This window comes from Scyliorhinus canicula, unplaced genomic scaffold (genome assembly GCF_902713615.1).
Source record: "Scyliorhinus canicula unplaced genomic scaffold, sScyCan1.1, whole genome shotgun sequence".
Lineage (NCBI taxonomy): Eukaryota > Metazoa > Chordata > Chondrichthyes > Carcharhiniformes > Scyliorhinidae > Scyliorhinus > Scyliorhinus canicula.
In genome coordinates, this window is record NW_024055461.1 from 2,618,766 (window position 1) to 2,631,361 (window position 12,596).

The window sequence follows — 12,596 nt, forward strand, 5'->3', positions numbered from 1 at the left end:
TTAGTTTGTCTATCTCTTACTTCAGCGAGACCCCAACATGCCCCTCAGACTGTTGCTTTATTCACTGGTTTATTATTTACCTCTTTTGGTTTAACCAGTATACTCACCGTAGTTATTTTTTAATATTTAGAGTACACAATTATTTTTCCAATTAAGGGCAATTTAGCATGGCCAATCCACGTACGTACCCTGCATATCTTTTGTGATGGTCGAGTGAGACCCACGCAGATATAAGGAGAATGTGCAAACTCCACACGGACAGTGACCCGCGGCCGGGATCGAACCCGGGTCCCCTGCACCATGAGAGAGCAGTGCTAACCACTGTGCCACCTTTATACTTATTGGCATTTTGCCATTGGCTGCACTTCCTGAACTTCGGTTCCGGACTATTTCTTTACTCTCTATCCTGCTACTTGTTTTTGGAACTGTATTGACTTCCCACTCCCCAGAGGTCTACAAATATGTTCAGGCCAGACTGAAGGGTCATGGTGTGTGATCTCACTTAAGAGTGTGGAGCAGTCGCAGCATCTGGGTTACAATGAACATTCATCTTCTGGAGCCCTTGTGTGGCCGGTGACAATGTGCGGCTGTGAAGCTGCAGCATCAAGAAGCCGGACGAGGCTCCAATAAAAGTGTTTGAATTGAAAGGACTCAGACGGGTATTCTGTGTGTCATGGACGGCAAAGTGGATGAATGAGTGGGAGCTGGAGAAAGCTGGTGTTCAGAGGAACCTGTTTGAGGCAGTGATATCAAGGAAGCTCACGTATTTTGGACATGTGTTGTGAATAGGAAGGGAGTGTTTGGAAAAAGAGGTAATGCCAGGCACCTAGAAACTGTGCACAAGGAAAGCCCAAGGTGGCCTAGGTGGATAGTATCAGAATGTGGACTGGCCTCTCATTGGGACAAGCAGTGAGAGCAGTGGAGAAATCAGTGAGAAAGACTGTCTAGACAGCGGCCAACACTCGGAATGAGGGCGGATGAAAGACAAGACAGGACACCTTTTGCGGTAGGCAAAAGACTATTTACTAAACAGGATAAAATTAATGTACTATATCTGCATTTGCAGATCATTGCAGTGGAAATGTGCTCTTGCTCAAAGAGAATCAGTCCACTGGAGTGAAAATTGGAAGACCGACCAGTCGAGAGGGAAACCCTCTGACCTCAGTCCTGGATGTGATTAACAGCAGAATCTGTGGCACCAGAACGGTACACAATATTCCAACTGTGGTCCAGCTAGTGTCTCATATAAGTTCAGCATAACCAGCTTGCTACTGTACTCCATGCCCTTATTATAGAATATTATAATAACCTTTAATAATTTTTATTGACACAAGTAGGCTTACATTAACACTGCAACGAAGTTACTGTGAAAAGTTCGTAGTCATCACATTCTGGCACCTGTTCGGGTTCACGGAAGGAGAATTCAGAATGTGCAATTCACCGAACAAACACGTCTTTCGGGAATTGTGGGAGGAACGGTGGAGCACCCGAGGGAAGTCATGCAGACACAGGGAGAGCGTGCCGACTCCACACAGACAGTGACCCAGCTGGGAATCGAACCTGGAGCTGTGAAGCTACCGTGCTCACCCATATGCCTTAACTGTTCTCTTCACCTATCCTACCACCTTTAATGACTTCTGCACATATACACATAGGTACCTCTGCTCCTGTACCCCACGATGACACAGTGATTGCTTCACAGCAAAAGGGACACGGGTTTGATTCCGGTGAAACCTCCCGGCTGAGTCCTGCATCGGCACTGCGCATGCTCCACATCACCATGCCCGGGGAGTGATTGACGGCAGCCCTGGACCAATAGAAAGAAACTGGCGGGGCTGGAGGACCCAGCTGCTCCTTCAACCAATCGCAGTGAATCAGGGGCGTGACTGAGCCCCAATCACCATCGTGAATTGGAGCATGCGCAGTGCGATGATAGATCAGGATTTCGGCTGTCGGGTGGAAGTTCTCAACCGGTCAATTTCAGCTCGGGTGAGTCATAAGGGAGGGATGGAGCTGGTGGATGGGTCGGGAGGTTTCATAAACACTCGTGTAGGCCTAAATTCGGATTACGAAGCTCGGATATGGAGTTGAATTGGCGATCGCTGCTCAGTGCTTTTCCCCGAGACAGGCCCGGGTGGCCGGGCGCGCATGCGGAGGGAGCGAGAGGCCCTGCTTGCTCCGCCTCCCATTCACTCTGATTGGCTGGAGGACAAGCCGCCCTTGTTCGGTCCTCCAGCTCCGCCCCTCTTTCTATTGGTCCGAACCTGCCGTCAATCAGTCCCTGGGCATTGTGACACTGTGATGTGGAGATGCCGGCGTTGGACTGGGTGTGAACTCAGTAAGAAGCCTGACCCAGGTTAAAGTTTCAATAGGTGTGTTTCAAATCACTAGCTTTTGGAGCACTGCTCCTTCCTCAGGTGAATGAATAGTATGTTCCAGAAATATATACATAAGGAAAGTCAAGATGCCAGGCAATGCTTTGAATGCGAGCATTTGCAGGTAATTAAGTCTTGACAGATCCAGAGATAGGGGGAATCCAGGTTAAAGAAGTATGAATTGTCTCAAGCCTGGACAGTTGGTAGCATTTCGCAAGCCCAGGCCAGATGGTGGAGGGGTGAATCCAAGGTCCCAGTTGAGGCCGTACTCATGTGTGCGGGACTTGGATATAAGTCTGCTCGGCAATTCTGCGTTGTCGCGCATCCTAAAGGCTGCCTTAGAACGCTTACCCGGAGATCAGAGGCTGAATGCCCTTGACTGCTGAAGTGTTCCCCGACTGGAAGGGAACTGCCTGGGAAGGAAACCCTGGCAGGTGGGCGGGGAGGATTCACAAACCCCCAATAAGCCCCCGAAGCGTGGTACATTCGCTAGACCATGCAGACGCTGCAACAGCGGATGAACGGGCGTCCCGTGACAATGAATTGGGTACACTCAATTTATTTTTTTAAAGTAAAATTTCAATGAATTCAAATTTTACCTTCTGCCTTGGTGAGATTCATACCTGGGTGCCTGGAAGATCATTGGGACAGTACAAATATCTTTGTGACTCTGGAATATGATTTGGACAGTAAAACTATTAATTTTGGGTCACTAGATCAGTAAAAAATATTTTGAACATTTCTCTTCAGCGGATATAAAAATATTGAAAAGGGGATAAAGGTTGTTTGGCTGTTAGTCAATCTTTTTTACTTTTTAAAAAATAAATTTAGAATTCCCAATTCATTTTTTTCAAATGAAAGGGCAATTTAGCGTAGCCAATCCACCTAACCACATCTTTGGGTTGTGGGGGTGAAATGTGCAAACTCCACACGGTCAATGACCCGGAGCCGGGATCAAACCTGTGACGTCAGCGCCGTGAGACAGCAATGCTAACCACTGCACCACCGTGCTGCCCAAGTCAAACATTTTCCTGGTAGGTCAGGAGTCCTTTTGCTTCCCAATTGGCCAAGGAAGGCAGTGTGTCACAAGGATGGATGTGTTGACTGATTAATGGCTGGAGGAAATTAAATGAAAATGAAAATCGCTTATTGTCACAAGTAGGCTTCAATGAAGTTACTGTGAAAAGCCCCTAGTCGCCACATTCCGGCGCCTGTTCAGGGAGGCTGGTACGGGAATTGAACCGTGCTGCTGGCCTTCCTTGGTCTGCTTTAAAAGCCAGCGATTTAGACCAGTGTGCTAAACCGCCACCCAGGATGGTGACAGGTCATGTGATCAAACCTCCAGGAACACGTTTAATCAAAGTTGGCGAGGAGAAAATGTTGTGAATTTCTATTCTAAACTGACAGTGAGGTTTCTGTAAATTGACAGGATACTGGAAGTGGAGGTTTAACAGACGGGAAACTCAAACCAAACGTCACATCGCGATCTGACAGAGTCACTCGGTTCATCAGAACCTGAATTTCTGCAGCATCTGGGTGTGGAAGGTAAAAGGTTTGTCTGTTCTGTCTCTGAGGGAAGATTTCAGGTCTCAGTGTGACTGGAAAAGCCCCGAGATTCACAAGCCCTGCTTAGTCCAAATCTGGAGAATAGTTCTGGGCAACAAATCTGAGGAAGGAAAGAATGGCCTCTGAGGGAGTGTAGCTCAGATTTACCCGAGTGATATCTGAACCCCCCGGGGATAAATTACAAAGCGAGATTACACAAAAATGTCAGAGTCAGCTGGCAGCACGGTGGCGCAGTGAGTAGCACTGCTGCCTCACGGCGCCGAGGTCCCTGGTAGCCCTGCTGCCTCACAGCGCCGAGGTCGCAGGTTCAATCCCGGCTCTGGGTCGCTGTCCATGTGCAGTTTGCACATTGTTTGCGTGTGTTTCGCCCTCACAGCCCAAAGATGTGCAGGGTAGGTGGATTGGGAAAAATGAATTGGGTACTCTAAATTTATTTTAAAAATTAAGAAAAACAAAAAATGTTAGTCATTATGAGCAGAGAAGGGCATTCAGTCCATTGAGTCCATGCTAGCTCTCTAATCTGCACGGTGGTTAGCACTGTTGTTTCACAGCACCAGGGACCCGGGTTCGATTCCCGGCTTGGGTCACTGTTTGTGCGGAGTCCGCACGTTCTCCCCGTGGCTGTGTGGGTTTCCTCCAGGTGCTCCGGTTTCCTCCCACAAGTGAATTGGACATTCTGAATTCTCCCTCTGTGTACCCAAACAGGCGCCGGAGTGTGACGACTTGGGGATTTTCACAGTAACTCCATTGCAGTGTTAATATAAGCCTACTTGTGACATTAATAAAGATTATTATTATCTGGAGCAATCCAGTCAGAGTCATTCTCCTGCTCTGTCTCTGTATCCAAACAGCTTTATTTCTCTCAGGTTTCTATCCAATTAAAAAAAAATCATTTATTGTGTCTGTTTCCAAACTCTGTCATAGGCAGCAAGTTTAAGGTCATTGCCACTGGCTGTGTAAAAACATTCTTCCTCATACTTCCTGGACCATTTACATGCATAGATATGCAGCAACATAGAAAATAGAAGCAGGAGGAGACCATTTGGCCCTTCGAGCCTGCTCCACCATTCATTACAATCAGAGCTGATTAGGCTCAATAGCCTAATCCCGCTTTCCCCCCATATCCTTTGATCCCCTTCACCCTCAGTGCTGTATCTAACTATTTCCTGTACACATGCAATGTTTTGGCCCTCATTAGTTCCTGTGGCGACGAATTCCACAGGCTCACCACTCTCTGGATGAAGAAATTTCTCCTCGGGCAGCAGGGTAGCATGGTGGTTAGCATAAATGTTTCACAGCTCCAGGGTCCCAGGTTCGATTCCCGGCTGGGTCACTGTCTGTGTGGAGTCTGCACGTCCTCCCCCTGTGTGCGTGGGTTTCCTCCGGGTGCTCCGGTTTCCCCCCACAGTCCAAAGATGTGCGGGTTAGGTGGATTGGCCATGCTAAATTACCCGTAGTGTCCTAATAAAAGTAAGGTTAAGGGGGGGGGGTTGTTAGGTTACGGGTATAGGGTGGAATCGTGGGTTTGAGTGGGGTGATCATGGCTCGGCACAACATTGAGGGCCGAAGGGCCTGTTCTGTGCTGTACTGTTCTATCTTCTATCTTCTATCTTCTATCTCTGTCCTAAATGGTCTACCCTGTATCCTCAGACTGTGACCCCTATTTCTGGACACACCCACTATCGGGAACATCCTTCCTGAATCTACTCTGTCTTGCCTTGTTTTTTTTTAACGTAAATTTAGAGTGTCCAATTCTTTTTTTGCAATTAGGGGGCAACTTTAGCGTGGGGTGAGACCCACGCAAACACAGGGAGACTGTGCAAACTCCACACAGACAGTGACCCGGGTCCGGGATCGAACCCGGGCTCTCGGCGACATGAGGCAGCAGTTCTAACGACTGCGCCACCCACTTTTTATACGTTCCTGTGAGATCCCCCCTCGTTTTTCTGAACTCCAGCGAATATAATCCGAACCGATTCAACCTAACCTGCACATCTTTGAACTGTGGGAGGAAACCGGAGCACCCGGAGGAAACCCACATAGACACGGGGAGGAAGTGCAAACGCCACACAGTCAGGGTGGGAATTGGACCTGGGTCCCTGGTGCTGTGAGGCAGCAGTGCTAACCACTATGCTACCCACTGTCTTGCAACCCTCAAGAGAAAAACAAATCCTTATCCCCATCTGAAATGGGTGACCCCTCATTTTGCAACAGTGAGCCCCTTGTTCCAGATTCTCCCACATCAGGAAACATCCTCTCCACATCAACCTGTCAAGACCCCTCAGGATCTTATATCCAGGTTTTACCCAAAACTTTAAATCTGTGTCTCGGCTGCTTGTACGATCTTTGCCCACCTGATCGAAATCTGACAATCTTGTGTCCCTGAATCAAATCTCCCTCAACCTCCTCTGCTGGAACCATTCCGGTAAATCCCCTCTGCACCTTCTCCAAGAACCTTCACATCCTTCCTGAAGAGTGGTGACCAGAGCTTTATAAAGATTCATAGAATAGAATTAGAACCATAGAATTCTTAAGTGCAAAATTGGGGCCATTCGGCCCATCTGGTCTGCACCTATTCTCTGAAAGGACACCATGCCTAGGCCCACACTCCTACCATGTCTCTCTAACCCTATAGCCCCACCGAACCTGCACATCCCTGGACACTAAGGGGCAATTTATCAAGGCCAATCCACTGAACTTGCCCTTCTTCAGACTGTTGGAGAAAACCTGAGCACCGGGTGGAAACCCACACAGAGACGGGGAGAAAGTGAAAACTCCACACAGTCACCACGGAATTGAACCCGAGTCCCTGGCGCTGTGAGGCAGCAGTTCTAATCACCGTGCCACCAGAAGCATAGTTTTGGTATCAATATTACGGTTTATGAAGCTCAAGATCGAATTTGATTTTCCAACTACCCGATTAATATGTCTTGTAGCTGTATAAAATCCCTCTTCACCTCTTTCTCTCTCCTCCCAAAGAGGCCAGTTGTGTTTTTATAACAATCCAGCAGTTTTCATGGTCACTTTTTCCCAGAGCCGTCCCCACAAATGACCAGATTCATTCAGCTCAATTTCACAATCTGCCTTTGTGTTTCTGTGGGTTCTCTCTCACTCCCTGTTTTCTGTTTTGAATCCATTTCACAGGGTGGTCGAAGGGGATGTTTCAAAGTCTGGAGAATGAAAATGAAAATCGCTTATTGTCGCGATGAAGTTACTGTGAAAAGCCCCTAGTCGCCACATTCTGGCGCCTGTTCGGGAAGGCAAACCAAGCATCACATCAGGATCTGACAGAGTCCTCAATTTATCATATCCTGAACATCATCGAAATATCACTGAACATGGAAGGAGAAAGCATCGTTCACAGTGCGGGGAAACCGTACACGTGTTGTGTGTGTGGACGAGGATTCATTCAATCATCAGACCTCACAAGCCACAAATGCAGTCACACCGAGGAGAAACCATGGAAATGTGTGGACTGTGGGAAGGCATTCACTGTCCCATCCAAGCTGGAAACTCATCGACGCAGTCACACTGGGGAGAGACCGTTCACCTGCTCCAAGTGTGAGAAGGGATTTACTAAGTCATCCCACCTGCTGAGTCACCAGCGAGTTCACACTGATGAGAGACCGTTTCAATGTCCAGATTGCGGGAAGTGCTATAAAAGTTCTGCAGAACTGATGCGCCATCAACGTGTTCACACTGATGAGAGACCGTTTAGATGCTCTCACTGTGGGACTGGGTTCAGACGATCATCTGACCTCACTGTACATCAGCGAAGTCACACTGGGGAGAGGCCATTCTCCTGCTCCAAGTGTGGGAAGGGATTTACTATTTCAGCCCGCCTGCTGAATCACCAGCGAGTTCACACCGATGAGAGACCGTTTCAATGTCCAGACTGCGGGAAGTGCTACAAAAGTTCTGGGAATCTGATGAGCCATCAACGTGTTCACACTGACGAGAAGCCGTTTAGGTGCTCTCACTGCGGGACTGGGTTCAGACGATCATTTCACCTCACTGCACACCAGCAAATTCACACCGGGGAGAGACCGTTTACCTGCTGTAAGTGTGGGAAGGGATTCACTCAGTCATCCGCTCTCTCCACACACCAGCGCATTCACACTGGGGCGAGACCATTCGCCTGCTCCGAGTGTGGGAAGGGATTCACTCAGTCATCCACCCTGCAGAACCACTATCGAATTCACACTGGGGAGAGACCATTCACCTGCTCAGAGTGTGGGAAGGGATTCACTCAGTCATCCCACCTGCTGAGACACCAGCGAGGCCACAAGTAACCACAGTGATTGGATTTTGCTGTTCCTCACATTCAGGACTGAACCATGTTCATTTGGGTCTCTGGCTGCTGATAACAAACTCCAGACCATTTACAGGGGCTAATATTCTGGCTAAAAGTCAAATAAATTAGATCTGTGTGAAATACGCAGTGTGTTGAAACTTTTTAATTACTCTGACACAAGTTAGTTCCTTTTGAAGTACTCTCGCTCTCCCCTGTATCTTCCATCCTCACCTCCAACAAGACGTGTGAGGAGCTTGTGGAGCTTCTTTGTGACTGAGATTGAGTCAATCCGATCAGCCGCCTCTGCTGCTTCCCTCTCTTCCACGATCCCACCGGACCAAACTGTCTCTAAATTTCATCCTTTCCCGAGCCCTGAACCCACATCTTTCTCTAGTTTCTCTCCCATTTCCCCTCATGCCCTCTCAGAGCTCATCTTGTCCATGAGACCCAGCTCCTGCTCCATCGACCCTATTCCCACTGAGCTACTGATCAGCCAACTACCCTGTGACCATGGATATTGTCAACATTTCTCTCTCTTCAGGTACTGTCCCTCTGTCCTTCAAATCTGCCATCATCACCCCCTCCTCAATAAAACAAACCCTTGACCCTGCCTTCCTTACAAATTACTGCCCTATCTTCATTACTGCCTCCTCTCCAAACACTTTGAACATGTTGCCACCTCCCAAATCCTTGTCCATCTTTCCCAGAACTCCCATGTTTGAATCCCTTCAATCAGGTCTCTGCCCTGTCACGGTGAAATACAAGAGACAAACAAAATCTTACCACGAGAGAGAGAGACAGACAATCCGGGAGCTTCGATCCAACACGGATATGTCCAGAAGACAAGGGTAGCAGCACAGTCATTATTTTATTTTTTTAAATTTAGAGTTCCAATTTAGTGTGACGAATCCACTTAACCGACACATCTTTGGGATGTGGGGATGAAACCCTCGCAGACACAGGGAGAATGTGAAAACTCCACACAGACAGTGACCCGGGACCGGGATTCGAACCCAGGTCCTCAGCGCCGAAGGAACACAGTCATTATTGAGAAACAACAATACCTGCTGGATACAAGGCAGACAACTAGACAACACGAATCACAACACAAATGCTACCTGGACTCATATACCCCAGACAGGAAGGGGAATTAGAGACAGACTGGAAGAACTCAGACTCACATTAACCAAAAACAGATGGAATGTCTGAGGGGACAACAGGTCGAACTAAGGAGTTCTACCTGCTCCCTAAAATACACAAACACCCAAAGACATGTACAGTACCAGGGAAATATCCCCATACAGACCCATCACATCAGACTGTGAGAGAAAATCCTACCGAATAGCTGAAACATCAACACACTGCTCCCTGTAGTTTTTAAAATAACCAATTCGTTTTTTCCAATTAAGGGGAAATTGAGTGTGACCAATCCACCTACCCCTCACATCTTTGGGTTGTGGGTTTAAAACCCACACAAACACGGGGAGAATGTGCAAACTCCACACCGACAATGACCCAGAGCCGGGAACGAACCTGGGACCTCAGCGCCGTGATGCGCAATGCTAACTACTTTGCTGCCCCTGGCCCTGGTAGTTGATGGCATAGTGGTTCAATAAACATAATTTGTGGATTAAAAATGTGTGTAATATCGAGTAAAAACAGGAAATAATAATAATCTTTACTGTTGTCACAAGTAGGCTTACATTAACACTGCAATGAAGTTGCTGTGAAAATCCCCTAGTCGTCACACTCCCAACGCCTGTTCGGGTACACTGAGGGACAATTCAGAATGTCCAAATTACCTGACAACACGTCTTTCAGGACTGTGGGAGGAAACCGGAGCACCCGGAGGAAACCCACGCAGACACGGATAGAACGTGCAGACTCCGCACAGACGGTGACCCAAGCCGGGAATCAAACCTTGGACTCTGAAGCTGTGAAGCAATAGTGGTAACCACTGTACTACAGTGCTGCCTAATGCTGGATGAACTCAACAGGTTTGGCAGCATCATAGAATCCCTACAGTGCAGACGTGGGCCATTAGGCCCATCGAGTTAGCACTAACCGTACAGAAGAGCACCCCACCCAGGTGTACTTACCCTGTCCTATCCCCATAATCCCAAAAGGAGAGGCACAAGGACACCGGCACCATGGACAAACCGTGGAAATGTGGGGACTGTGGGAAGGGATTCATATCCCCGTCTATGCTGGAGATTTCTCGGCGCAGTCGCACCGGGGAAAGACCATTCACCTGCTCAGAGTGTGGGAAGAGGTTCACTAGACTAACCCACCTCACTACACTCCAAGTTGTTCACTCTGACACCAGACCTTTTAAATGTTCCGACTGTGAGAAGAGCTTTAAAAGAAAAGCACATCTGCTGATACACAAGCGGGTTCACACCGGGGAGAGGCTGTATCCCTGCTCTGAGTGTGGGAAGGGATTCACTCAGTTATCCAGCTGTCTGTTACACCAGCGAGTTTACACTGGGGAGAAACTAGTTGCCTGCCCCAAGTGTGGGACGGGATTCACTCAGTTACGCAAACTATTGGATCACCAGTGAGTTCACACTGGGGAGAGACCATTCACTTGTTCTGTGTGTGAGAAGGGATTCACTCAGTTATCAATCCCAATGAGACACCAGCACAATCACACTGGGGAGAGACCATTCACCTGCCTGGAGTGTGGGAAGGGATTCACTCAGTCCACCCACCCCACTTCACACCAACGTGTTCACTCTGACACGAGACCTTTTAAATGTTCCGCCTGTGAAAAGAGCTTCAAAGGCAAAATGGATCTGCTGATTCACCAGTTCAGTCACACTAGAGAGAGGCCGTTCACCTGCTCCGTGTGTGGGAAGGGATTCGCACAGCATTCCCTCCGGCTGAAACACCAGCGCATTCACACCAGGGAGGGAGCGTTCATCTGTTCCCTGTGTGGGAAGGGATTCATTTGGTCATCTACCCTGCAGACACACCAGCGAGTTCACAAGAGCCTCCAGGATTCTGCTGTTATTGATGTTAATCACATCCAGGACTGAACCAAAATCACATCCAGGACAGAACCATGTTCATCCTGACAGCTGGAGTTTGTTTGAGTTGATGGTAATAATCCCTGAAACAGATTAGAATAGATTGGTGCTTGATAGCCGGCACAGACACAATGGGACAAAGGGCCCTGTTTTGTGCTGTAAAACCCTATAACTCGAACCCATCTCACTTCACACCAACATGTTCCCTCTGACACAAAACATTTTATGTGTTCCGACTTTGAGAAGAGCTTTAGAAGCAAAATGGATCTGCTGACTCACCAACACGCTCACACTGGAGAGTTCTCCCCGTGTCTGCGTGGGTTTCCTCCGGGTGCTCCGGCTTCCCCCCACAAATCCCAAAAGACGTGCTGTTCGGTAATTTGGACATTCTGTCATGTGAGAGTAGCTTTAAGAACTGGGTGTTTATCAATTAGCTGCAGTGATATCAGAGTGTGGGTGGAGCTGGGCTGTCTGTCTTCACCACAGCTATTTGATAAACACCCAGTTCTTAAAGGTACTCTCACATGACAATTCTGAATTCTCCCTCTGTGTCCCTGAACAGGCTGAATGTGCTGACTCGGGGCTTTTCACAGTAACTTCATTGCAGTGTTAATGTAAGACTACTTGTGACAATAAAGATTAGGATTATTAAAAAAATGTTCCAGCAAATCTCCATCCCGCCCACAATGATTCCCACGGCTGGAAATATGACCCCAACAAATGGGATGAAGCCAAATCTTTAAAAGTCAAAGTCTTTATTTCAAATTGTTGCCGTGCTGTCAGGGGAAAGGGTTAACTTCTTTGCTTGTTTACAAAAGGGAAGAGGAAACATTCACAAAGCTTCCCACAGCTTGTGAGCTCCGAAACATAACTTCAAGGCTCAAGTTTACCTCCAGAGATTGAAACATTTTGGTTCCTTTTACAATTGTACCAGTAAATTGTGATTCACACTGAAAGGTTTACTTTCACTCAGTAATTAGAACATTTCACTTTCTCAGCACTGACATTTTAGATCAAATCCCAATTGTTCTCTTCCCTTGTAGCTGGTGTGTGGAGAGGATCATGTTCACTGTAGATCTGTCAGCACAGAAACCGCACAGTGCTTCTGGATACACTCAGTCTGCAAGTAGATGAATCTTTTAAACATCACCCAAGTGAAGGTCTTCCCCTGACTCTAAGGAGTGAGATGTCCCTGTAGTTCAGGGGTGGGCAAACTTTTCCGTGCAAGGGCCACATTCAGAAATTCACAATTTTAAAGGGCCGCATAGTATATTAATTAATAGTCCCGGTTGTAACCAATTAGCGTGCGGCATATACCTCAGCGCTTCCCCC

At 47.8% G+C, this 12,596-nt stretch overlaps 2 protein-coding genes and 1 long non-coding RNA gene across 3 annotated transcripts in view; all 3 read left to right on the forward strand.

Annotated features, from left to right (window-relative positions):
- The window catches only part of LOC119959658 (zinc finger protein 271-like), a gene marked incomplete at its 3' end in the record, with an annotated part of 544,877 nt that extends 536,665 nt beyond the window's left edge, over positions 1-8,212 (forward strand). The window contains exon 3 of the mRNA XM_038787840.1: positions 7,483-8,212. Within this exon, the coding sequence (XP_038643768.1) occupies positions 7,483-8,212 (730 nt within the window). The remainder of the gene's footprint in view (positions 1-7,482) is intronic.
- LOC119959603 (zinc finger protein 774-like) overlaps positions 1-12,596 on the forward strand; it is a 1,152,970-nt gene that overhangs the window by 983,386 nt on the left and 156,988 nt on the right. The window lies entirely within an intron of this gene.
- Positions 1,885-7,436, forward strand: LOC119959623. Its single transcript, XR_005459239.1, has 3 exons — positions 1,885-1,989; positions 3,805-3,920; positions 7,086-7,436. It is a non-coding gene; the product is annotated as an uncharacterized LOC119959623 (long non-coding RNA).